Source organism: Podarcis melisellensis, assembly GCF_964234715.1.
Source record: "Podarcis melisellensis genome assembly, chromosome: 7".
NCBI lineage: Eukaryota > Metazoa > Chordata > Lepidosauria > Squamata > Lacertidae > Podarcis > Podarcis melisellensis.
The window spans coordinates 32,527,000-32,553,192 of NC_138539.1; the positions used below are offsets into that span (position 1 = coordinate 32,527,000).

The window sequence follows — 26,193 nt, forward strand, 5'->3', positions numbered from 1 at the left end:
GTATGCCAAGCCAGTATGTCTATAGACTGTGGCATTTCAGTACTACATTCTCTTTGAAAATAAATATTATTGCATTATTAAAAAATTATAATCCAAAATTAGGTGATCTCAGATGGAAGTACCTGCAGACTACGAAGTTTCATTAAGAAGAATCGGGATGGTCTTAAGAAACTGGATGAGCTAAATGCCACTCCATTACATCATGCTGCAGCAGGAGGTCAACTTGAGCTAATGCAAATGATTATAGATGGTTCTTCAACTGAAGGTGACAAAAATCATTATTATTACTTTAAAGCATGTATCTATTGATCAGCACATACAAAATGTATGATCAGCACATACACAAGACTTCATGGGAGAAGTCTTGTGTTCTAGTCTTAGCATGTTGGGATGTGTATCTAGTCAGTCAACTAAACTCATATTCATTCCATAGTATCATGTTTTGACTTTATTAATAGCTTGAGCACAAATGCAGATGATCAGCTGTAGAAGGATTAATGCATTATGGAATCTGACTGATGCAAAATAAATTATATAGATGATGAGAAAAGGCTAGATCCGTTGCTAACAGATCAACAATGGGGAAAGTTGAAACAGTTCTGAATGCAGAGACTAGGGGGCAACATATCAGAGCAGAACACCCGCAGCCTGAAATTTGTAGATTCCACAATCCACATAACTTGATAACCACACAGTATAGCAGCTACTTCATTAACTAATGAGACCACATTACTTTTGTGTGTGCTTCTTCACAACAAATCCCCACACTACCATATGTAGGTTTACTAAATATTTTCACTGTCTCTTGCTGCGTTGCCTTGAGGCATCAGCCTCGCAGAGGACATTTCTCTCTGCTTATGTACCCACGTGGCACTCAGGTGACAATGGTAGGTCTTCTGGTGACTAGTGAAAGGAGCGTGTGAAGCAAAGGAGATGTGCTTATAGCTTATTGGAATGTTGCCCACCTCAAAAAGCAGTTGCAGTGGTGAGCACTACAAGTAATATTTGTGTGCAATTCCATTCTCAGGGTTAGTCATCTGTGGACAAATTTCTGTGTCTTTGTCTGGGTTCATGAGTGCAAAGCAGCCTTCTTCCACTGTGGAACAATAGTCCTTATCCAAAGCTGCCATAACAGTCTTCCAGGTTTTCCCATTCTACCTTCAGGGCAGCTGCAGCAATGCTTGCACATGCAGACCTGAGTCTGTTTGCATAGGCTGAGAACTCATTACTTTACCACTTTGCTAGCAGATTGAGCTCCTCATTGTGACATCACAAGGGCTCACATAGAATTTTGAATGTGCACCTCCATGATCTGTAGTTTCAGGCTGTTGTGTGTGTGCGCGCACGTGCACAAAGAACAACATGCATGCCTTGTGCCCCCTAAATCTGTTCTGGAGGGTTGAGGGAAGCACCAGAACAGATTTAGGAGGCACTGTGGTTAACACCAGAGAGGAGAGGCAGAAAAGTTAAATTGCACAGCTGAAAGTTGTTGCACTAGTATAACTATTTAATTGGATACTGCCCTAAATCTGCATGTCCAAACTTATGTGTTTCTTGAGGAGCAGCTCCCTATAGCACATGATTAACCGCTTTTAAAACTGAGGGGCCTTTTAAAAGCAGTTAAATGTTTTCTGCAGTTCAGAGAAAAAAACTGAAAAGTAGAGATGGACATGCTCAAGTTCTTGGCCATATCTAAAGTAGCTCTTTAGATCCCCAGACCGTTCTGTTTCACTTCTATTGAGATACTTTTATGCTGTAAATAGTGGTAACAAAAATGACATATGTATCCAGTCCTCCATATAATACTAAATTTTGTTTGTGCCACCTCTGGAACTTCTCTGGGGAAGTTGGAAGTGTCTAGTAATTTTCTGGCCATCAAATAGCAAACAGAGACTGGCATTCAACTAGCCATACTCAGAGCAGACCCACTGAAATCAGTGGGCTTCATTTACTTGTTCATTTGTTTCCATCAGTCTACTCTTGAGTGTGACTTAACTGTGGATATGTATGGTGTAGATAAAGTGGGTAGAGAGAAAATTTTCTTCCTCTCTCACTGTACCAGAAAGCAGGAGAATCCAATGACCACAACCGTTCAGCACATTTCAGTGTCATGTGACTTGGCAATTGCACCAGCACCATCTTCCCAATTCTCCTTCCTCCTGTTTTCTCCCCTTCTCTGGTGACATAGTACAGCTTGTACCACCATAACTCTTAGGTGTCTAGGCTTTTAGGTACTGTGTCTGTTTTGAGAGGAAAAACATTTAGGAAATGACTTTGACAGGAACATAACCCATGTAAAAGCACCTGTGTGTCAAATGTGCATTTGGAATTATACTCTTCTACTTACTGGATTTATTTTCAGATGGCTATATCCTATTGTAGAAAGCACATCTTTGTGTCATACCCTGGAAGCAGCAGATCAATAACAGGCTGGCCTCAAAAAAGCAGACAATTAGAATGCATTTACAAGTACAGATAAGTAGAAAAGGCATTAACTGCTCTTTTAAGAGTATATCACACACTTTCATTTAGATTTTATGATTTAAATTTACAGTATGCAAATGATACAGGACAAAATCTGCTGAATAAAGGTTGGCACTTGCTAATTACTCTAACATCTGCATTTACAGTTACTATTTTTGTTAAAACATTATGATTATTAATACTAGTCATTCTGTGCATCATACAAGTGTGATATAACATCCGCTCTGTTTTCTTATCCTTTGGCCTAGTGCTAAATGTGACTGACTGCTCTGGAAACACACCACTGCACTGGGCCACGAAAAAATCCCAGATTGGAAGTGTTAAATTACTTCTCAGCAAAGGAGCTAACCCAAACATTCTTAATTCCAGTATGATGGCTCCACTTCACTTGGCTGTGCAGTGCCTTCACAATGAATTAGTTAAGGTAAAGTTTAATTCCAAGTTCATACCCTTGCCAATGAAAAGTGAATAGTAAAGCGGGCTCTATGTGAAATGGTTTTGTTTTATTAAATATGTATGAATGGCTTCCTCCATCAGCTCATGCAGTTTTATAGAGTGACTAGGGGAGACTGCCCGGCTCTGAAAATATTTTGATATTTAAATGGATATTGCAGTTTGTGAGTTTGAACCCATCACACCAAGAATTGGGCAAAGTCATGTTTTGGTCCACCACCTTGATTCAAAATGGCAGATGTCATCCGAGCTTCAGTGAAGACCATCGCACCCACTGCAGGAACCCTCATGCTGAGTTTGGCTATGATATCTTAAGAAGCAGCCAGGCCTACGCAAAAAAGGCTGTACCAAAGTTGTGGTTGGGGCTGCCATCTTGATTCAAAATGGCTCCCAGCATCCAAATGGTGACGAACCCCATTTTCACCACCTCAGGAACCATCACACTGAGTACAGTGATGATGTCTTGAGAGGTGGATGAACCTATGGAGGGCAGATGGACAAACTTCTTTCCAAAATATATACAGCCATTCCCCGTCCCTCACACTTAAGCAGTGGTTACATTTTGGGCCCGTGCACACATAAGTGAAATTGTGTAAAGAGAGCAACACCCTCTAAATGGCCTTTGAATGCCTTCTCTGCTGCTCTTCAATCCATACAAAAATACTGTATCCAAAAATCTCCACATTCAGAATGGAAGATCTTTGGCCGGCAAGTCACTGGAGGGCATGCAGGAAAGAGGCTAATGTGGCTCTGGTACCCCACACAACAGCTTTTAGACTGGGAGGCTGAGCAGCCTCAACAAATCCCTGCTGTGCCTCTGGTCTCTTCAGGGCTTTCTGCACCCTTATTGACATCCTCTTCAGGCTCCAGAGAGGGTCTCCTCGTGAGCCATGAGGACTTTCCAGCTCTCTCCCTCCATTTCTGGGTTCGAATCTATTTATTTCCTTGTGCTGCACATATACACAGTCATGCCCAAGTCAAAGTGGGGTGGAGTAATTAATATTATGGACTGAGTGGGGTGGAATCCACACACATATAAAAAATGTTGTGAAAATGCCTTTTTTAAAAAAAGTTTTGAAAAATACATTTAATTTGGCATAGCTTACTGCTGCTATCTAGTGTCACATTTGTATTTTGCGCTTTACAACACATTTAAAACATTTTATTTGCAGCTCTATAACTGAGTCCTGACTTAATTCACACACACCCTTCCCTTTATGCTTGGCTGGTTGATTTCTTCTGTGATGGTTGCCGGATTGCTTCACTTAGTGTTTGTTTATTTGTTTGTGTGATTGTACATTTGTGGAAGATTTTCTGTTGTTCTACTTGTTTTACTTTTATGTAATCAAATGTAGGTAAATATGCTCCAAGTTTTTATTGCTTCTCTGCTTGTTTTTCTTTGTTGTGGAAGTCTCAATAAACTCTTAAGAGCCCCACACCCAAATAATAAGGTAGTCTTATGATCTGAACTGTAAATTAACATTTATGAAAATTTTGTGCTGATATATTAGTGATTTAAAAAGCTGGATTTTAGAGCATGCTATACTATCTCATGGGAGATAAATGCCTCATGTCACTGGCTGCAAGATGAAGCAGAGAATCAGTAGCTCAGTAGATTTACGGACTTATTCTTCATATTTTAAGAGCAGCTTGATCTGCAGGCAGACGCGGACTTTGGTCTTTCAAATTTCAGTGGTGCCGTGTGCAAGACCAAAATTCAGTGCACACACCCCACCCACCTCTCGCGTTCCGTTCTGCTCAGTTCACTATGTCGCAGTTGTGGTGCCCTGTGGCACCCCCTAGGCTCAGTGCCCAATGCAATAAAACCCTAAATCCACCTGTGGTACTGAAGATTTTTTGAAATATGGAGATAAACGGTTGAAAGCACACCACAGAGCCAGGGTGGAGAAAACTTTTTTTTTTGTCAAGGGTTACAGTCCTTCAGAAGCAATCTGTCAAGGGCCACATGCATGGAAATGAAACCTGTGTTGGTTAGGCAGGAGTCAAAAGGCTGATTCTTTTCAACACTTCACAACCATCATTCATGCAGTTATTTGTAACCTCTAGGATCAAATGATACATGTGATGCTCCAGGTGGCTTCAAAATGCAGTGGGAGGTCTTGTGAATGGCGTGGAGAAAACATATCTAGGCAAGTTTCCATCAGCTGTACGTTAGCTGCACACAGAATTAAAGGTCCAGGCCTGTCACTAGAACGCATGTCAGATGGCCTGTGCCTGAGACAGTTGCTCTGGAGTTACCTATGGGGAAAGAGAGTGGGTTTGCCAATAATTACGTGGATGACAGGGGTGTGTTCTACTTATTACTCCTGAGATAAGCCCAGCAATGATGTGACAGAAGAGTCAGACTTTTAAATTTAATTTTAATGTTTAGATTTTCGTCGAACACAGCACTACAGATGTGAACCTGGAAGGAGAGAGTGGGAACACACCCATATTAATTGCATGTTATAAAGATAATACTGAAGCACTGAAACTTCTGGTATGTACAGAAATTATTTACTTTTTTGTTTGTCTTTCTCTGTGAATCAGTGTGGTTCTCTTGCCTTTTCATATTTCTATATACTGTAGCAAGTTATGTGTATAAGCATTGCACATGTTAATTGTTAGATGTGGCATCAAGGAGCTGGTCATAGGCATCTACTGGGGAACCTATCAGAAAATTAGAAGCTCTTATTTTTTGAAAAGAAGGATCAAAAGTTTGCCCTAACAAATTTGCGTGATAAAACATTAGGTGAAGAGAACAGCAGGTGGACTTTTACTTCCTTGCTAGTCCCTGCTTGTTGTCAGCAAGCTTTCACCTGCAATTTTCATATGAATTCTGAGGTTTTATTAACTTGAAGTCCACCAGACTTTCTTATTCCCAAAAGTAAAGGCCTAGAAGGGCAAAAAAAGTGAGAGTCACACTCTTCTAGAATCTGCTGCCATGGCCATCAGCCTATGGACTCTGACTCTCCCTGCCCCTTTATCATTGAAGAGGCCTTTGGGGTAACCTTCCATCTCTTGATGAGAAGAGGCACTGGTAGGCCCCACGTGTCAGCATCTCCAGTCATTGCTAGTGTCCCAGCTACTAACCCATTGGCCTTAGCCTTTCACAGGTGCCAGTTCTGATCCAAATATAGTTACATGTGTCTATCATCCTTTTGAAGTCAATACGTAAGTGTTTAATATGTTATAAGTTTTCAATCTGTGAACTGTTTAAGAAATTGTCATCTTAATATCGGATAATTCTCTTGCAGATAAAAAATGGTGCTAAAATATGTAAAGCAAACAGTCTAGGATGTATGCCGGTCCATGCTGCTGCATTTTCTGGTGCAAAAACATGCATGGAGATTATCATAAAGAAGGGTAAATACATTTTACAATATTCCATCAATATTTATTTCATTCAAAGCATAACTCACCAAGCCCTGTTCTTAAAACTATAGCCTGAAATCAGATCACACATTTCTTACGTCATCGTTGCAATTATCAGTTATATGAAGATATCCTTGTAATATTCCTTTGTAAGGCAAATCAAGCAAGGATTTGATAAGATAGTATTTTATTAAATATTATTTGAACTGATTATTTAAATGTATATTCAATATATTGAGGTAATATTTTGGGGATTAAACTCTGATCTAAATCTCTCTTTGGCCCATAGCCTCACAAAAATTTATGCATCTGTTTTTCTCCTTGTAAGCTTAACAAAATCTAATCAGGTGCATGAATTAGGTTGCTATTTAATTGATTATACTTATTACTTTATAGTCTTAACTAAATACAGTTGCATAAATCTGTCGCAACATCAGAAGATGCTTTGGCAAAATGAATATGCTGCAAAATGGGGAGGAAGTTTTTGTTTCTACCTCTTGTCATATATGATATCCTGTTATTTGTAACCATCTATTTTTTAATCATTAAGGTGAAGAATTAGGCTATTCCCCTAAAAATCACATCAATTTTACTAATAATGGAAAGTGTAGTCCTCTTCATCTGGCAGTTCAAAGTGGAGACTTGGAAATGATTAAAATGTGCATTGAATATGGAGCCCAAATTGATTTGAAGCAGGTAAGAGCTAACAAAACACACGTTTATTTAAATATACTGTGCAAGAAAGTTAAAGAATGGAAAGGCTCCCTCTGTTCACCAAGTACTTTGAGTATGATGGAAGGAATCCTGCCAGTGCAGAGAGGGGGTGTTTCCTGCAAATTCCTTGCTCTCCTTGCAGTAGCCAGTGCCATACCGCACACTATTGTGGAGGGACCCCAGCCCTCTGGAACAGTATGGGAGGTGGGATTGGGATTCCAGTGGGAGAAGAGAATTGGCAAAAATCGCCCCTGCTATGTGCAGGAACATCCCCTGAGAAGAACTGTGTTCTGGGAGTGCTTTTCTCCAGTAGGAGCACAGTCTAGTTCCACGAAGATGTAGACAACATAGTGCACACAGCAAACTCATTACATTAGCTCATTATGTGGCATGAGGCTAGTTTTTGTTTCCATACTTCAAAATAATAACCTGCAGGGGCATCACATCTCGTTTTGCTGCCTGAGGAGAAATGGGAGCGTGTTTGCCATGCCACTGTGGGCATGGGACATGGGTTGTATGGCTGCAGCCACAAAGATGGCAGCAACAGGTCTCTGGAAGCCAGCACCACTTTTCTGGTGGGGGCAGGAGGGGCGCTCACAAGGCCGCAGCGTCTTGGTCCTTTGGTGTCCGAGGCAGCAGCCCAGCCCACCTCAAGGATGGGCCAGCCCTGATAATTTGTATATATGTGTATATGGCTGTAATAGGAAGTGCTTGTGCTATAAATTGGCCAGTGTGCAAAATGATAGTTGGAATTTGACCAAGACCCTTGTTCTAAATTTCAAGTCTATAAATGGGGAGTTGAGTTTTGGACTATTATGGGAAACTTTTAAACATTTGCATAGGAATGGGAATAACTGTAAGGCTTTCTTGTGCTTTGTGTTCCCACTTTTAGAGTGACAAATGCACAGCTCTTCATTTTGCTGCCACCCAAGGAGCTACTGAAATTCTTAAACTGATGATGTCATCTTATGCAGGCGATGAACCTATTGTTGACGCATTAGATGGAAATAAGGAAACATTGCTTCACAGGTGAGGCCTTTGCCTAATTCTACTTTATTTCCGAGTATATTTGAAGAGGTCATATTTAATGTGGGGGGAACAGGCTGGTTTGTGCTCCCTCATCTATCATCCCTACTGATTTGTCCACTGGGTATATTTAAGATTCTGCACTGTCACTGAGAGTTGGGTAGCTAACAGCAATAAGCGCTTGATGCATTTCAATCAATGAGCATGATCCAAAGCATTTTGTATGCAGGATGTTTTCAGTTTTTGAAGGGAGATCTCCAATAAGGGGATTTCCTTGTCGCCACCATGAACAAGAACAGGGAAATACCACAACATGTGCACATGGGAAACCTCTATTAATGGCCAAGTCTGCAACAGACAGCTATTTCAGACTGTCAAAGAAAATCATAATGCTTTATACTTTTATGTTTTTATTTTAACAACTTGGTTTGCTTTTCATTATTCCTATAGGGCTGCATTGTTTGATCACTATGACTTGGCAGAATATCTGATATCAATGGTAAATATTTAATTTTAATTGAGTTTATAATGGTAATAAAGGTCTGTGCTAACTTTACTATCAGGTTGCATAGTAACATGCATGAAATACATACTTAAAAAAATTAATTTCCTGTTTAGCAAGTACAAATGGATACGGAGGGTGGGGCAGCTATATGTGTAGAAGTAACTTTGATACTATATAATATATGCTTGGAAATTACAGTGTCAGAATCGGTGGAATCCAGTGAAAGGAACTGCCTATAAACTGTTGTTGCTATCATCGTCATCATCACCATAAATACAGTGGTACCTTGGTTTACAACCATAATCCATTCTGGAGGTCCGTTTGTAAACCAAAACAGGTTGTAACCCAAGGCGTGCTTTCGCCAAAGGGGCCTCCAAAATTTTTTTGTTCATAATCCCCCCCCCCCCAAAATGGGTTGTAATCCAAAAAAAAGGTTGCAAACCAGGACACGCACTTCCAGGTTTGTTGTGTTTGTAATCCAAAACTTATACAAGCCAAGACATGTGCAAACCAAGGTAGCACTGTATTGGATGAAAATTGTAAGCCTAGCATCCTATCAGATAAATAGGTCTGGGTTTTGTTTCTTTGTTTTCTAGCCACCATTTCAAACCGCCTTTGCTTTTGCCTTTCCTTCCAAAAACTGCCTTTGGCGACAGGGACTTTGCCGTGTTTTAGTTTCATCCTTGTCAAAATGGATGACATTACTGAAGTTTGAAAGTGTATCCTGATGTAGAGCTGTGTGTATTTCTGTGCATAACACAAAACAAAGTACAGAGTCAAACAGATACTATACTGTTGCTCAGAGATATACACACCTACAAATATTTAACACCAAACTTAAATCAAATGTAACTAGGGCTAGGGTGTGATGGGATGAAAGGAAAGAGCTAATCATGAAATACAGACACAAACAAAAAGAATAAAAAAGAAAAGGGGTCCAAGGGAATTAGATTTTAGAAAAGGCTGGTCCAGATTAGAATAAGGTGGTCATATAAGCAAAACACAACCACGTTCACAGATCTGTTAATTTTGCTGGTCCTGGAAGAGTCAATCTGCAAAAGAGTATTGGACAACAAGTTCTGATTTTACTTGAATATCCATTCCTAAAACATTTTTGATTGGACAGCCCTAGTAAATCCCTTCTTTGGTTGGAAGCTGCAGCTGTCAGTCATGAGATGGAGACAGACCTGAATAACAGCTGTTTTTTGTAAATCCAGAGGTGGAGAATCAGCTGTTGCTTATGTTTCTCTTTCCTAGCAGACCTTTGTGCAATCTGATACCTGCATATACCTAAAAAATTCTCATCTGAATGTTTGCCACCTCCACCCACATTCTGCCTAAAGGGTCTGATCAGATGCATACTTAGGGTGTTACAACCAGCCAAGTTTTTTATTTTTTGTCTCCCTCACTTGTTTACTATCTAGCTTGAATAAGAGTTCTGAAAGACTTGAATGTTTGTGTGCTATTTTGTGATGTTTTAGTTAAGTATTGGCTTAATATGTATTTTAGAAGCCCACTTGATTTAAGAGGAAAATAGGCTACAGCTTTTCAAAGCAAAAACGCATCTATAGTAGGCTTCCAATTTAATTACCTACAACCATTCATACAGTTTAATGGAATTTTAATTGCAGGGAGCAAAGATCGATAGTGTTGACGTTGAAGGTCGAACTCCACTACTACTTGCTACATATTGTGCATCATGGAAAATTGTGAATTTATTACTATCAAAAGGTACAAGATAAGAAAAAAATATGCAATATGAACAATGTTATTAAATGAGAACATGCCTATTAGAGGTAATCAGCTTTGAAATCTCTGCTAATTTTCTTTGTTTATTTAGGAGCAAATGTAGAATTAAAAGATCATCTTGGTCGTAATTTTTTGCATCTAACAGTACTACATCCGGGAGGATTAAAACACCTGAATGAACAGTTTTTGAAGGTACAAGAAACAACTGCTTATGTATGTTAGATTCATGCACTAATTCATAGTGTTTGAGATATATTACTCTCATTTTCTTCAGAATATGCTTATAAAAGTTGTTTACATTTGCATTTTGCTCATAGTATACAACATAGCTGTTTAAATATTTCATTCTATGAAATATTGCATACATCTGGTGCCACAAAACATTGCACAAATGCATTCACATTTTAGAAAGAGAAAGAAATACAGAGGATTAGAGGTAAAATATAACTTTTTATTTTTCCTTTAATTGACATATTTATAATTGCATACCTTTCACCAACACCTCAGCTGGGGCATTAAAATATTCAGCATACATATACTAGGAAACAGATTTAAGTTCAAAGTGGAAGTGCACTTTGTGGCTACATTCACACAGCAATTTATGCCATTTTCCTGATGGTTATTTCTGCATTTTATTTGAGCTTTTATAAAATGTAAAAGCCACTTCCAGAAATATAGTGGAATGTAGCTCAGGTTTAGCACTCATTTTCATCTTATTTGCAAAGAGATTTTTTCTGGAACACAGAAATGTGTGCTAAACTTGTGCAATATTCTGTTGTATTTTCAGAAGAAGCTTTTACATTTTATAAAAGCTCAAATATAATGTGGAAATTAATAGTTAATGTTGGAAAATGGAATATACTTCCATGTGAATGCAGCCCTTGTCTAGAGTAACAAAGAATATAAGGATACCTTATGGAAAGCTATTGTGTTTATGGAGTATCAACTGACTTAACTACTTATTGACCCAATTCATTGCCTTCTAAGATGTACACTGCCAGGGCTGTCTTAAGCATATGCAGCGCCAGGGTGCAAAGATCTGCCCGACGCCCCCCCCCAGGTTGTCCAGTCCCAGGCGCGCAGGAGGGCAGAGCCGGCCAGCTGCCTCAGCGTCTTGCTGGCTCGGTCGCCCCCAAACTCGCAGCGCAGAGCTGCCTGCAGCAGAAGAGTCCGCTGTGGCGCTCCGACTGACAGTGGGCTATTCCCTGGACTCAACTCTTGGGCCCCAGACTCTTGGCCTGGCACCCCTGAGAGCCCGGCGCCTGGGTGCCCAATACCCCTAGCACCTATGGGTAAGAGCCCTGTACACTGTGAATATTTCAGTCTAAAACCCTCCAAAATGTTCAATGAAAATGTGTTATAATACATTCCACGACATTTCCAGCCACTAATCACATTCACTTGATTCTTTGAGGAGCCATATACCATCTGAACAGAATCTTGGATTGAGTCTCCTTCAAGTGAGAAAGACTTTTTTGGCTCATAGATTTTCTGCCATTCCGTCTCTTTAATAAAGGTTCCCAGATATCTCCCCCAAAGCATAACATTCTCTCATTAAAATAATAATAATTGCAATTTGATAGAAGCAAGTATTTCTTTTTTAAATTCTGATTCTGTTGCCTGATTTGTCTTATCATGTTTCTTTAGTGAAAATTCAGTGAGGACTTAAATACAAAATGGGTTTTGCAAAAAGACAGATTCCATAAGGTGCTGTTAATGTGCTGTACTCTTTGTATGTAACAGATGCAGCATATTAAAGATCTCATAACGGATGAAGATAACGAAGGGTGCACTCCTCTACATTATGCATGCAGGCAGGGGGTTCCCCTTTCAGTGAACAGCCTCCTTGAACTGAACGTTTCCATCTGTTCTAAAAGCCGAGATAAGAAATCTCCTTTGCATTTTGCAGCTAGGTAAGCCTATGTCCTCCCTAATTGGCTGTTTCACATTCCTGATGTCATCATGAGTATATGCAACAAAAGTTTTGGGGTTTTTTTTGTTTTTATATGTAGCTATGGGCGTATCAACACCTGTCAACGACTCCTCCGTGATATGGTAGATACTAGGCTCTTGAACGAAGGAGATAAGAAAGGGATGACTCCTCTGCACTTGGCTGCTCAGAATGGTCATGAGAAGGTAGTGCAGTTTCTCTTGAAGAAAGGTGCCCTCTTTCTCTGGTAAGTTTTTGGTTTTCTCTCTCTCTCCCCCCAGCCCCTACGTTCAAGTTAACAATAGAAATGTAACTTGCATATATTAGATGTACATAGCCTTAGAATAATCTGAGTTATCAAGAAAAGAACCCCGTTCAAGAAAGTGATATATTTTGTGTTTAATTCATTGACAAAGATGCAAAGATAACTGTGTGACCAATAACTGAGCAGTGTCTCTGGGTAGCTACTGGACGCATACATAGGAATATAGGAAACTGTCCCCTATACCATTGATTCCCCTACACCATTGATTCACTTAACTCAGTGTTGTTTACACTGATTGACAGCGGCTCTCCAGGGATTTTGACAGGTGTCATGCAACAGAGATGAGATGAAATTTCACGTATTTCCAGCAGCTGTTAAATCTAGCTTGGCATGCTATAATTGCCAGTCCATAAAGCCAGTGCTGTCAGTTCTGGTCACCTTTTTGGTGATGTGAAAGAGGGACTTGAATTTGTCACCTCTGTCCTCATATAAATGGCTAGGTCTGTCAGAGTGCCACCTTGATTGATCAGGGCTGTATTCATGTTCATAATACCAGTTATTCTTCAATTTGAAATACAGTGGTATCTCGAGTTAAGTACTTAATTCGTTCCGGAGGTCTGTTCTTAACCTGAAACTGTTCTTAACCTGAAGCACCACTTTAGCTAATGGGGCCTCCCACTGCACCGCCGGAGCACGATTTCTGTTCTCATCCTGAAGCAAAGTTCTTAACCCGAGGTACTATTTCTGGGTTAGTGGAGTCTGTAACCTGAAGCGTATGTAACCTGAAGCGTATGTAACCCGACGTACCACTGTACACTATACAAAATATTAATATTGCAGTGGGAAATCACAGTGCCATGTATTTTTACACAAACCGCTTATATATCTGTGTAGTTAAGATTTTGCTTTTTCCAGATCCATGTAACAGCCTGAATGTAGACCAAAAATTATAGTAAAGCACAGTATGTAATAATATGACAATACCTTGTTCTGATTTATTTCAATCTGTTTTTCAAAGTGATTATAAAGGCTGGACAGCTTTGCACCATGCTGCATTTGGAGGGTATACTCGCACAATGCAGATAATTTTGAATACTAATGTGAAGTGCACAGATAAAGTGGATGAAGAAGGGGTAAGTCTTGCGCAATCTTTAGCAATATATAATAAAAGTATTATGGAGTAGCCCCATTGTACTACTTGGCATGCAGAAGGGCTGCCAAATTCCAGTTCCCCAAATCTTGGCTGACTAACCTGCACAATATGCACATTATTTACTAATTAGGCAAAACATGTGGTGGGTTGGGGAATTCACATCATAAATGGGAAATAAATATGTAACTGTTTCAGTTAGTTCATATTCTAATGACATGGTATTTGATATTTTATCCTTGTGGAAAAGAACACGGCCCTCCATCTTGCTGCCAGAGAAGGCCATGCCAAAGCCGTTAGACTGCTTCTCGATGACAGTGCCAAAGTACTCTTGAACAAAAATGAGGCTTCTTTTCTTCACGAAGCCATACACAATGGGCGGAAAGATGTCGTAAACACTGTCATCTTACATAAAAGGTAAGAAGCACCTGATACCCAGCAATATATAATATCTAGCATAGAGATCTATTATTTTTCACACTTTGTGTCTACCATACCATTTTAACAGTTTGATTTCTGTACCATTCACATTTGCTTTCCCCCATGAATTTGTACTGCTCTTTCTCTTAAACGTTATCCTTGGGAAAAGTAGCTGGTTAGAGAAGAATTTTGAATATCTTTCTCCACACTTCTCTCTGTGAGACAGGACGGGGAACATTTTTTTCGTCTGTGAGGCCAATCCTGATTGGGGGGAGCTCCCCCTTTAATAATTTATCTGTTCCTATAGCAAATTCTAGGGGACGCGGGTGGCGCTGTGGTCTAAACCACAGAGCCTAGGGCTTGCCAATCAGAAGGTCGGCGGTTTGAATCCCCGCAACTGGGTGAGCTCCCATTGTTCACCCAGTGATTTCCCTGCTTTTGCCTGTTTAATTGCCTCTGCCACTTCCTGAGATGTTATTGATGTATTTAGATCTATTAATTTCTCCTCTCTGATTTTTTGTAGGTTACTCTCTTTCAAATACTTACCTATTTCTATTTCCCCCCCCCCTTTCCTTTCCTGTATAAATCCATGAAATATTTAACAAATGCTTTCCTAATTTCCTTCAAATTATCTATAACTTTTTAATTTAATTTGATTTGATTTATAATATTCCATGACAAAAATATTCTAAGCCCACTCAACTTGGTTTTTTTCAGATGGGAAGAGACTGTTGTAACATTTTCTCACCATTCAAGTACAAATAAATGTCCTCTAATAGAGATGGTTGAATATCTTCCTGAATGTTTGAAAGTAAGATTATATACTGAACAATTTAATTTGGGATTAAAAAAACATAGGTTTGGAGCACATGTAAAAGAATCTGTTTTATACCTTGTCTTAGAGCCTTGTGTGAGTAAAGTAAAACTAAACCTTTGACCATCTGTAACGTATCAGTTGGAATCAGAATGTCTATAGTGATTAACTGAAATAATAATTAAATCCAAAATGCATGCAATGTGGGTAGCAGTCAATGAATAAAACCAGCATAGGAGGTAATATAAAGTCACAACAATACATGAAAACCACAGTATATTGCACATTTCTCAGCTGAATATAATAAATGCATATCAATCAATAATGAAGAGTCTGCATAAGCTGGCAAATCTCCCAGTTGTGACTTATTCTGGGGTGTGAAGGGCTGTGCCTGAAAAGGGAGGTTTTGGAATAGTTTACTACATGATTCTTTTTCATAGAGCCTGAAACTTTAGCTTGGGTGTGCATTTGAATTTGGGGGTTTTGAACTGGAAATATTAATTGCACTTTTAATTTTTGTGAGCTATTTCATATTGTAGCATCTGAGTGACTCGTTGTGTCATTTGGAATTGCTGTCCTACACTTTTGAAGAAAAAAAATATTTTTATCTGAGCTTGGAAAATCTGCTTTATGGTTGCATAACACTTTGATTATTAAATGTGTTCAAGTGTTGTCACAAAGCACTGAAATGCTTCTTTTTCTTCTCCTCTTGGTCTCTACAAGTTAGTTTTAGATAATTGCATCACTGAATCATCAGATGACAAGGCATCCAAAGACTTCTGCGTAAGTTAAAAGCACCGTTTAAAAAACATTTTAGAGTTGCTAAAGCATTTGATGCATTGAGAGACAAGTCATGATTCCTGGCTTTGTATTGTAATACGGGATTATCATCTTAGGAATCTAGATTCTTAGGAATCTAGCTGTGTATTATCTTGGCTTGTATTGTCTAATGCTCCTGGTTGTCCTCATAGAGGCAGAGGGGTCTTTCAACAGAACTGTTAAAGCAGGGCCTTTTGAGAATAAGGTATAATTTTAATTTGTTGCATTGCACAGCAGATGTACATCTTTCGCTATGGCAGTAATGCTGGGAGCAACTACAAGCTGTTGAAAACAGAGTAGCTACTTTGTGTTGGGATGTTGGACAGCACCCCTTGCAACTAAAATAATATTAAAGAAAATAGATGCCTCACCGCTTACAATATTTCTTTTTTTATTTCTTTTTTCCATTTCAGGATTCATACTTACTGAAAGTACAAAAGTGTGTATGTGTTTAGTTTTTATCATGAGTTTATTTGTGTCTAGTAATGCACTGTTTTCATATGCTAAACAAAGATATAACCATATTGGCTCATAAGAACTCAAATTTGAGTATATATTTTAGAGAATATTCAAATTTTAGTAGACAGTCCTTGCACCTTTCCATGGTTTGCTTCAAAGGCATATAGGAATATACTGTTCTTTGTTGTTGAAAGTTAAGCTGAGATGATCTTGCTTCATACTTGTATAGGTTGAATATAACTTCAGATATCTTCAGTGCCCACTGAAGCTTACCAAGAAATTAAAAGAAGATGATGATATTGTGTATGAGCCACTTATCACTCTTAATGTAAGCTATGCTAATGTGATTTCAAATCTACTACTTTATTTTGTTTTGTTTACTCTATATTATATTTATTTTAATACATTTATAAACTATTTTTTCCAATTTCTTAAGTGGCCGAGTTGTTGCCAGTCACCCAACCAACACCCACTTTTTATGACTCCCTCCAGCCTACAGCAACCCTCTGTGTTATATCACAGACAATTCAAGAGAGTCCTGCAACCCTCAGGAGTAGCTTTTGGAGGGACATGGAGGACTTCAATGGGTGCATTAGCAAAACTTGGGTGTTCCACTAAGCACATGTGGAAGCGCTTTCCTCTAGAGCAAAGCCACTCTTGGTTCTATCTCAATTTGTTTGAAGCAACATTTTCTTAATTAATAACATATCATTTAAGACATCCGGTTTGATATTTATCCTGACTGTCTGCATCAGGATAAACATGATTTGAATGATGTTTTAATTGACTCTTGGGAGAATGTGAGGCTTCCATCAGTATTTTCTCTTCCTGGAGTATAAACTGGTAATTTTCAACTCTTAAATATTTTTCACATTTTTAAAATAAAGATACCACACTGTAATGTTTAAAGATGTGTGTGTGTGTTTGTATACACATACATATGTTTTTCCTGACCCTATGAAGCAGTTATGAGATAGCTTTCAGTTACAATATTAGCCTGAAAATATTTAATTGCATAAATGGACAATCTGCATCTCCCCCCACCCCAGGCCATGGTCCGTCATAATCGTGTTGAACTGCTCAGCCATCCTGTCTGTACAGAATATTTACTCATGAAATGGTAGGTATTTGTATTACTAGGATTCCACTGTTCCACTAATTTAGTTCTTATTAAGGTTCATTGGCAGAGAGACATCTCCACTGAGATTTCCAGTGCATGGACATGGGATTTATAGGAGCTGTATAACCAGTATATCAAGCTTCCCGCAAATATCATGTACATGAATTGTATTTATGCATATTCCATTAATTTAAGGGAAAATGAAAGCTGCTTCCAAGCTGACAGAGACGTCTAATCCTTGCTGTTGAGTTTTACCAGGGTGGGGGAAGGGGGTGGAATCCTTTTTATTCTTTCCCCCAGAGGCATAGAAAATATTGACCTTTGATAATACTACGTAAATACGCATGGTGACCATTTTAGGCGCGTTCAGCTGATGCGCAATCACTGATGCATGGGTCCATTTGGATTATACACACTCAAAAAATGTGCGGGGGGAGGGCAGGGAAAGGAACTCCTGTGCGAAATGGTCACCGTCTATAATACCGAATTAAATTTTGCTTTACAGGATGGCCTATGGGTTTCGAGCACATCTCATGAATCTAGCTGTGTATTGTCTTGGCTTAATGCCTCTAACGCTCCTGATCATCCACATAGAACCAGAGGGGTCTTCCAACAGAACTGTTAAAGCAGGGCCTTTTGAGAATAAGGTATCATTTTAATTTGCTGCATTGGGACAGTGGCTGTATCTTTCGCCATGGCAGTAATGCTGGGAGTGACTGTAAACTTTTGAAAACAGAGTAGCTACTCTGTGTGGGGGTGGTGGACAGCGCCCCTTGCGACTAAAATAATATTAAAGAAAACAGATGTCTCACCATTTGCAATATTTCTTTTTTCCATTTCAGAGTTCATACTTCACAAAAGTGTGCATGTGTTTAGTTTTTATCATGAGCTTATTTGGGATCTGCAAAGAAATAATACAACTCTTCCAACAGGTATGTATATATGGGATCCTCCTATTAGAGGGTCCTGGTTGCGCGTGGGCCCTGGGACTTCACCCATAGGGGTTAATTCGTGGGGGAAGTAGTTAAAGCCCTGGCCATAGCCCCTGGATCAATCCAGGCTGTTTTAGCCAATCCCCAGAGGGTGGTGTGATCCCAGGGGCTTTAAAAGGCGGCAGCGTGACACAGCTAGGGGCACTTGCATCGTGCTGCCAAACACCTGCCCTCCCTTCCTAGAATTGTAGAATTGTAGAATTGTAGAATTTGGTAGTTTCGTCTGGCCTTGCTTTGGTTTGGGTCGCCTGTTTTGGAACAGGGGCTGGGTAGGAATTTTTTCCGTTTGGCAAATTGGCTCTAGCCACTTGGTTTTTGCCTACCCCTTAGCAATTGTCACAACTTGTAAGGTGGCGGTTAGGCATTGGCTCAGTTGGATTGTGGGGAGGGGAGGTGTGGCCATCACCTGCCCCTCCAGGAACTGGGTATTCTGTTAAAGAAAGCTGGGGGTCCTGGATCTCGTCCAAAGCCCGCTTGAGGAGCTAGGTCCATGCCAAGACCATAGGAACCCTGGGGTGAGCTTTGGTTGGTCCTCGTCGACGTTGCTCCCTTGTTTGGTTTAGCCCATTTGACTGCCACCCAGAGAGGTGGAGTCAGTTATAGTCAGGAGTCAATGTCTAAGCCAATACCGCTCACGTTATTCAATAAATTTGTGGCCAAAATTTGCCGCAAAACTTAAAACTAAAATATGTGTTGGAGTGAAGTTATTTTCGGGGGTGGGTCCTGGGGGCTTTGAGGCGCAAATATATACACACGTGGCCTTCTTTTCACATTTCTTGAAGTGTTTTTTAATGTGTAGTTAAAACAAAGTTCTGCCTTTTATCCTCCTTCACGACACAGAGAGAACATGAGGTGTCATCTGTTTTAATTCATTTTTGACAGTGTTAACACCTATTTTTGTCTTTTATACTCTAGAAACTTAAGTATCTCTTGGATTATTCGAATCTCCTTGACTGGACAATTTATACTACAAACATCATTTTTGTATCATCTTTATTTATTCAACTTCCAGTTCGTTTGCAGTGGGAGTGTGGTGCAATTGCTATATTCTTGTCTTGGATGAATTTCTTGCTATATCTGCAAAGGTAAACTACAGTGCTCACAATGTATATGGCTAAAGTTGACTGGGAACCAGGGATGAGGGAGCTACCTCATATCACATGGTATCAGTCAGCAAGGCCAATGAGTCAAGATGTTGGGAACTGAAGTCTGACATCAGCTGGAGGGTCACAGGGCCCCTTAACCCTGATGGAGAGGTAGAGTCACCTAGGTTAAAAAATGCTATTGCTACTGAAAGACTCAACCACTATGGAAACCGTATATGGAGGCCTAGATCTTAATTACTAGATTAGGCCAATTATAAGTGACAGGTTGTCAGCTTCCTTCACAGAAGCATAATATGTTGATGCTATACATATAGCTGGGGTTTTTATATATATATATATAAGAAGATTGTTAATTATGGTTTTTTCCCATATATATCTTCCTAGATTTGAGAATTATGGAATATATGTTGTGATGTTTTGGGAAATTTTGAGGACGTTGATCCGGATCATCATTGTCTTCTTCTTCTTGATGTTAGCCTTTGGGCTCAGCTTCCATGTTCTTCTCGGTTCACAGGTTAGAAATGTCACCATTTGTAATACTTTGTTTATTAGAAATAGAAATTACATTTATTTACAAAAAATTTTTTTTTAGCAACAATGCATTATGAAAACTCTTCTGTGTGTTTTGCACTTGACAGTCATAAATTCTGGGATTAATGGCCAGCAGGTTGCTGCCTTTATTATTTCAGGCTCTTGAACAACAACAATTTATACCCATCTGACTGGGTTGCCACTCTGGGGCAACTCCCAAATAAATACAAAAAACACAATGAAACATAATAAATGAGATGTACTGCTGGAAGGAACTTATATTCCAAACACTGGAAATGATTTTTTGCACTCTTCTGTTAAAAGTGATTGTTGTTTAGTTGTTTTATGGATTTCCTCTCTTTGGAAAAAAAAAGTTTGATCTTAAAGCTATTTCACATGATGCAATATGTATTTTATTTCTCTCTTTTCTCATTTTTAAAAATTTCTTTGTAGGAAACATATGGCACTCCATATCTTTCTGTAATGCAGACATTTGCCATGATGCTAGGAGATATCAATTATCGTGAAGCTTTCCTTGAGCCAATGCTTTCCGATCATCTGCCGTATCCATTCCTGAGTTTTGCAATGCTTGTTATCTTCTCTCTCCTTATTCCAATCCTTCTTATGAACTTGTTGGTAAGAATTAAATGTGTTAAATATGGAAGCTGGTGTTATAGCCAAACTGCTTGCATATCTGTCTGTCTGTCTATGTCTCTAACTTGTATGTGAGAGACAGGGATAAATTTTCTTTCAGAAAATATTACAGATGGAGTAGATAGCAGCATTGACCATTTTTGTGTTTTGGCTTGATGTGGGCAGACAAATTCACAGTCTTTCATTTACTGCCTCAGAGGAGGCCGACTTGTACCAGGTCAGGCTAATTGTCACTGTAATCTTTTCAGCACCTGCTAGAAACACTTTTCTTTAGAGAAGTCTACACAGATATGTAGAAAGCTGATGCTAGTTTTCATCTGTTTTTAGTTTATTGCTACTTTATTTATTGTATTGTATTGGTTGCTTTATTTTTGCAAAAGGCAATTCAAAGTGAATCACAACCAAAGCACCCTGTATACATTACAACCAAGAGAGAGAAAATACATTAAAAATACATTGAAAATATCCCTCTCACTTTAACTTTTTGAAAGTCTTAAATTATTAATTGTTAATTCTTCCTACTGATTTTGTTTTATCTTTTTTGAAAACTGCTTTGAGTGGTTTTTCTGTTTTTACAATCATGTGGTGTAGAAATGTTACTAAATAAATAAATAAATAAAACTGCGAATGCTACCAGATGATAAAGCTGTGGTATTATGCGAAAATGCTTCCTAAATCTGGATGCGAGCAAATGCTTTGTTTTACTGCAACATAATTACATGCAGTGGTATACTGTAAGGCTACTTTTAATTTTGAAAACCTAATTCCTTACATATTTGGGAATAATTTATTTCCTATCAGAAATAATGTTAATGCGGAACAGAATGGTAACACAGGGGAAGCATGGGAACCCAAATGGCCTTGTTAACTCTTCTTTACGTTTTATAGATTGGCTTGGCTGTTGGTGACATTGCAGAGGTACAGAAATTTGCAGCACTGAAAAGAATAGCAATGCAGGTTTGTGACAGACATTCTGGCTATTATATTCATTGCAATGGGTGAAACTTTCCCTTGGGCTAGCATTGAATTAGAATTGAGAAATACCTTGGTTTATTCTGAGCTAATTGATGTTAAATGTGGTCATTTTGTTTAGGTCAGTCTTCACACAAATTTGGAGAAGAAACTGCCATACTGGTTTCTCAGCAGAGTTGACCAGGATTCAATCACTGTGTATCCTAATAGGCCAAGATATTGTGGATTTATGGTAAGATGGATGAATAATTCCTTCTAAATTGTATTCTGTGTCCTATGCATTCATCCAAACATATACACACAGGAGGAGGGGGGGGGGTGAAAGTTGATTACTTAAATTAATATGTCTTTCCCTACTCAAATTAATACAGAAAACTGAACTCAGTCTCTCTGTGAAAACTCCTAATTCTTGGTGATGCCACCAAAATTCATATTTTCTCACTCCAAAACTGCAAATCACTGTGAACAAATTCTATGAACTTTTGTTTTTGCAGAGTGTGTTTCAATATTGCTTTGGCTGTAATGATATAGCAGCAAATACACAGAATGCTGACACAACTTTGGAACTAGAAGTATTGAAACAGAAGTACAGGTATTTTTTATTGGGTGTTTCTTCTGCTTTCTAAATGTTTGTACAAAGAAAAAAAAGTAGTCAGATTTTAGTTAATGCCAGTGTTATGGTGTTATGGTCTACTTGCAGCCATTGTAGAATTACTTGTCCAGAATCTACATCTCATTGTAAGCCTTATTTACCAGGATGAAGATAGCAAGCTACTGCAGAGTTTTTAAAACATCTCTCTCAGAATCATGCCCCAAAGAAAAAGCAAAGATTGGCAGGCCACATTAAAAGTTGTTGTTGTTGTTGTTGTTGTTGTTGTTGTTGTTGTTGTTGTTGTTGTTGTTATAGCTGCTCTGTTACTCCCCACCACCACCAACCCACATTCTTGGCTGAAGAGGATACAAGTTGCACCATTTACTCTTTTTGGCCTACAGGACATCTAAAAATGGCTAAGGAGAAGGGCAAAAAACAAGGAATTCCCCATGTTTTCCATAGTGCATGCTTTAATACAGCTTTCAAAGCACAGAGTTAAAACAACCACTGCCCTGGTTAAAAATGAAGACATAAAACAAATGAAAAAAGATACTCTGCATCCTATGAAAGGCGTATCAAAATGCCCTCAGTATTGAAATGCATTGTTCATACTACTAAATAGTTAATCCTTTTGCCTGCAGATATTTCCCTTTCTGTTTTTTCACTGTGGATTGATGCAGTTCTCTGGATCAGAATTAAATTAAAATAGCCTAAAATATAGACATAGCATAGCTTAAAGTAGTATAAGTACACTTTAAGTATTTTTTTTTTTCATTTCAAGAGATGAATGAAGTATATGGAAAGGTTTTTTTGTATTTAATGTTATGAAGAGTTCTGCATCCTGATATATGTCTTTTTGTGTTTTAGGCTTAAAGATATTGCAGCACTTATGGAGAAACAGCATGACCTCCTTAAACTGGTTGTTCAAAAAATGGAAATCATATCTGAGGCTGAGGATGAAGACACAAACGATCTATTCCAGCACAAATTTAGGAAGAAGCAATTGGAGCATAAAAACAGTAAATGGGATACAGTATTAAAGGCAGTGAAATGCAAACCTCCCGAGATCTAGGGCTGCCCCCAGCAGCAGCTGAGGGAGGTGGCTTTCAGGCAGGAATCATTCACCACATGGGAGGCAAGGAAGAGAGGAGATGAAAGTTTGCCCTTTACCCAAACCATCCAGATGTAGCAGTGAGGGCATCCCTATGCAAATGTATAGTTGCTGACTAGCAGACCCCGTAGTCTTCTCTGTTTTAATCCTCCTAACTAGTCAGCAACTACTTGCTTGTAGGATGCTATCCCTACCTCACGGTTTCTCTGTGATGGCTTTTGCTAAGAGTGAGCTTAGCACTATTCAAGCATACTTCCTTGCACTTTGTTGTCTAAAATACTCCCTTCCCTCCTGGCTGCCTTCTGATGGCTATGTTTGAAAACTGGCTATCCCTTCCTACTTATCAGAGGCTGCTGGTTCCTGCCAGAAAACCACTTCACTAGCTACCTCTGGCTGTAGCGAAAACTCTCTTTGAATGTTGTTATACTTCATGTCTATATATTTCTGCCTCAGCTATTGCTAAAGACAGGGCCTCTTCTTCTCCAGTTGCATGGTTATAATAATACTAATGGAGTTTGCATAATGCAAAGAGAGATGTTCTTGGCCAGAGAGTGTGTTAAATACCTCTTAACTCTTTATCTTATCACATGTAGCGTGAACACAAACAAAGAGGATAAGCAATGATTTAATGTAGCAAATAGCTGGTTCATAGAATACTCAGTCAGCACAAGTCCCAGTTAAATCAGTGGAGCATCTCAAAGTATACGTGTAAGAAGTATATGAATAGGAAGTACAGTTGACTTACAACTTGTGCAACTGCAGCTTTACATATTTGGTAGCCTGCCGTAATGACACAGATATAATGCATGCAAGGCGGAGAGCTTAAAAAAAAATCTTTCCACACCAGGTTTTCTCGCAGTGGAGAGCTTTTAAGCTCTCAGACTTATTTACTGGCTCTGGGAAGCTCTTGTGTATGATCTGGGAAGGTCTTGCAAGATATTGTAAACTGCCTTGTGTATAAAGGTAAAGGTAAAGGGACCCCTGGCCATTAGGTCCAGTCGTGACCAGAAAGGCAGCTTACAAATTAAAAGTGAAATGAAATCTCGCAAATGTCTCCAGAGTCAGTTAAGCAAGACAAAGAGTTTTTTACACACGTAACAGAGCACAGAACAAGGTAGTACATTCCTTCAGTATCCCTTCCTCAAAGCACTGTGATTGAAGAGCTCCAATCAGCCTTTCTCAACCTGTGGGTCCCCAGATGTGGTTGAACTACAATTCCCATCACCCCTAGCTAGCAAGGCCAGAGCTCATGGATGATGGGAGTTGTAGTCGAACAACATCTGGGGACCCACAGGTTGAGAACTGATGATTCCAGCCAGTCACAAAATAGATCTCCAACCTGCCTTCCTATGCCGGCATCATCTGTTTTTTCCCAAGCAGGAGATGGAATGCTTCAATTTTTGCAGACACAACGTCTGCAGGTGGCTTTATCTTTAGACTATCAGAACCTCTTAATTTCCTTATATAGTTTCAGAAGTGGTTTAGGGAGATCCTGCTTCAGCTCAAACAAGCCCCAAATCTGTACAAAGCAGCCTCCTCAGTATATAGGTCAGAATTCATCCAGATCTAATGCCCATTCCAATGCATACACTTGGATTTATTGTATATTGATTTAAATTTGTGTATGATCCAGTTGCTGCTTTTCACTCTCACTGCTGTCCATGGGATAGTCAAACCCTCTGCTTAGGTCTCAATCCATTGGACTTTAAGGGTGGAATCCTGTGAACACTTACGCATAAGTAATCCCCATTGAAATGAGAGAGTGTGATGACGTATGAGCTTCTGAAATAGTAAATGCTACTTTAGGAAGGCACATTTTTGTTCTCTGTCATTTCTGGCAGCCCCAGTCATTTCATTTTCTATTCATTATAGCCTCATTCAATTTTCCTTACTAAGTTAATCACGGTGAATTCCTAGCTTGTCTCCCAAAGCGTTTAGTGTTTTCCATTCCAAATGCTATGAAATATTCAGGTGTAGTAAGGCCGTCAGCCCTGCCATGATTCGGACAGATTGGATAAATGGCGCCCCATTTCACAAGCAATTAAAAAGGGTTGTTGTCTTCAGCATGGATGACTTTATTCTTCAGATTGGACAGTTTTCATGTACTTAGTGCACAATACCTTCTCCCTTCCCTGCACACAGTTCTCTCAATGTTTCAGTTTGCTAAACAATGGGATGTTTCAGAACTGTGTCTTGTGAGAAATGAATGAAAGCACAGTAATATTAATGAATGGGAGAAACTAGTCAAAAGGATTTTCATTTGTTTGTCCCATCTGTTTCTATTTTTCAGTCATTTCTCGTGATACTTGGAAACTAATGGGGCTCATTCATTTGTTTTTTCGTTTTTTGGGGGAAGGGGGAATTGCACCCCTAGTTAAAATGACTAAATGCATATTTACCTGTGGGACACAATAACGTAGAAACAGAACACTGAAGTGCAAAGGAATATGGAATTAAACTGGGGCATGTGTTCGCTTGATTAACAATCTAATGCACTTGCTTAAATCTCACTTGTTTTATCTTAAGCACAGGCTCTGCTGTATCACAATTACATGATGTAACCTATTAAGCATGGGCTAAAATAATGTCAGTCTGTGTTGCTATTAACCATTGTTGAAACTGTGTAGCATTCTTCCTTTTCCATAAAGATCTCAATAAAACTGTCTTTGCCTACGCCTAACAACTGTCATTCATTCATTCCCTTTTGTGATTACATATGTGATTTGTTATAGCATTTATAGATTGCATTATTTCTTCTCTATGTGGAAATGATTGCCAGATAGATATAGATGGATATCTTAAATAGCACAGCTCTGCTCTTTTTAGAAGTGTAAGGAAATTTCTGTTCGACTTTCAGAAATTCACATGGAGGGTGGATCTTTCGAAGTGACCAGAGGTCAAACTCTGCATGCCTATGCAATGCTATGCCTGCCTTTGCAATGCTATGCAATG

At 39.1% G+C, this 26,193-nt stretch overlaps 1 protein-coding gene across 1 annotated transcript in view; it reads left to right on the forward strand.

Annotated features, from left to right (window-relative positions):
* The window catches only part of TRPA1 (transient receptor potential cation channel subfamily A member 1), a gene marked incomplete at its 5' end in the record, with an annotated part of 28,626 nt that extends 2,702 nt beyond the window's left edge, over positions 1 to 25,924 (forward strand). Inside the window, 26 exon segments of the mRNA XM_081919099.1 lie at positions 103 to 265; positions 2,733 to 2,908; positions 5,330 to 5,437; positions 6,195 to 6,303; positions 6,863 to 7,008; positions 7,919 to 8,055; positions 8,503 to 8,551; positions 10,189 to 10,288; positions 10,398 to 10,498; positions 12,050 to 12,219; positions 12,319 to 12,483; positions 13,520 to 13,634; positions 13,902 to 14,068; positions 14,789 to 14,882; positions 15,609 to 15,668; positions 16,393 to 16,491; positions 17,213 to 17,283; positions 17,789 to 17,930; positions 18,126 to 18,215; positions 19,191 to 19,360; positions 19,766 to 19,895; positions 20,366 to 20,548; positions 21,455 to 21,523; positions 21,660 to 21,770; positions 22,033 to 22,130; positions 22,998 to 25,924. Of these exon segments, the coding sequence (XP_081775225.1) occupies positions 103 to 265; positions 2,733 to 2,908; positions 5,330 to 5,437; positions 6,195 to 6,303; positions 6,863 to 7,008; positions 7,919 to 8,055; positions 8,503 to 8,551; positions 10,189 to 10,288; positions 10,398 to 10,498; positions 12,050 to 12,219; positions 12,319 to 12,483; positions 13,520 to 13,634; positions 13,902 to 14,068; positions 14,789 to 14,882; positions 15,609 to 15,668; positions 16,393 to 16,491; positions 17,213 to 17,283; positions 17,789 to 17,930; positions 18,126 to 18,215; positions 19,191 to 19,360; positions 19,766 to 19,895; positions 20,366 to 20,548; positions 21,455 to 21,523; positions 21,660 to 21,770; positions 22,033 to 22,130; positions 22,998 to 23,202 (3,228 nt within the window). The 3' untranslated portion in view covers positions 23,203 to 25,924.
* Positions 25,925 to 26,193: the final 269 nt, after the last annotated feature.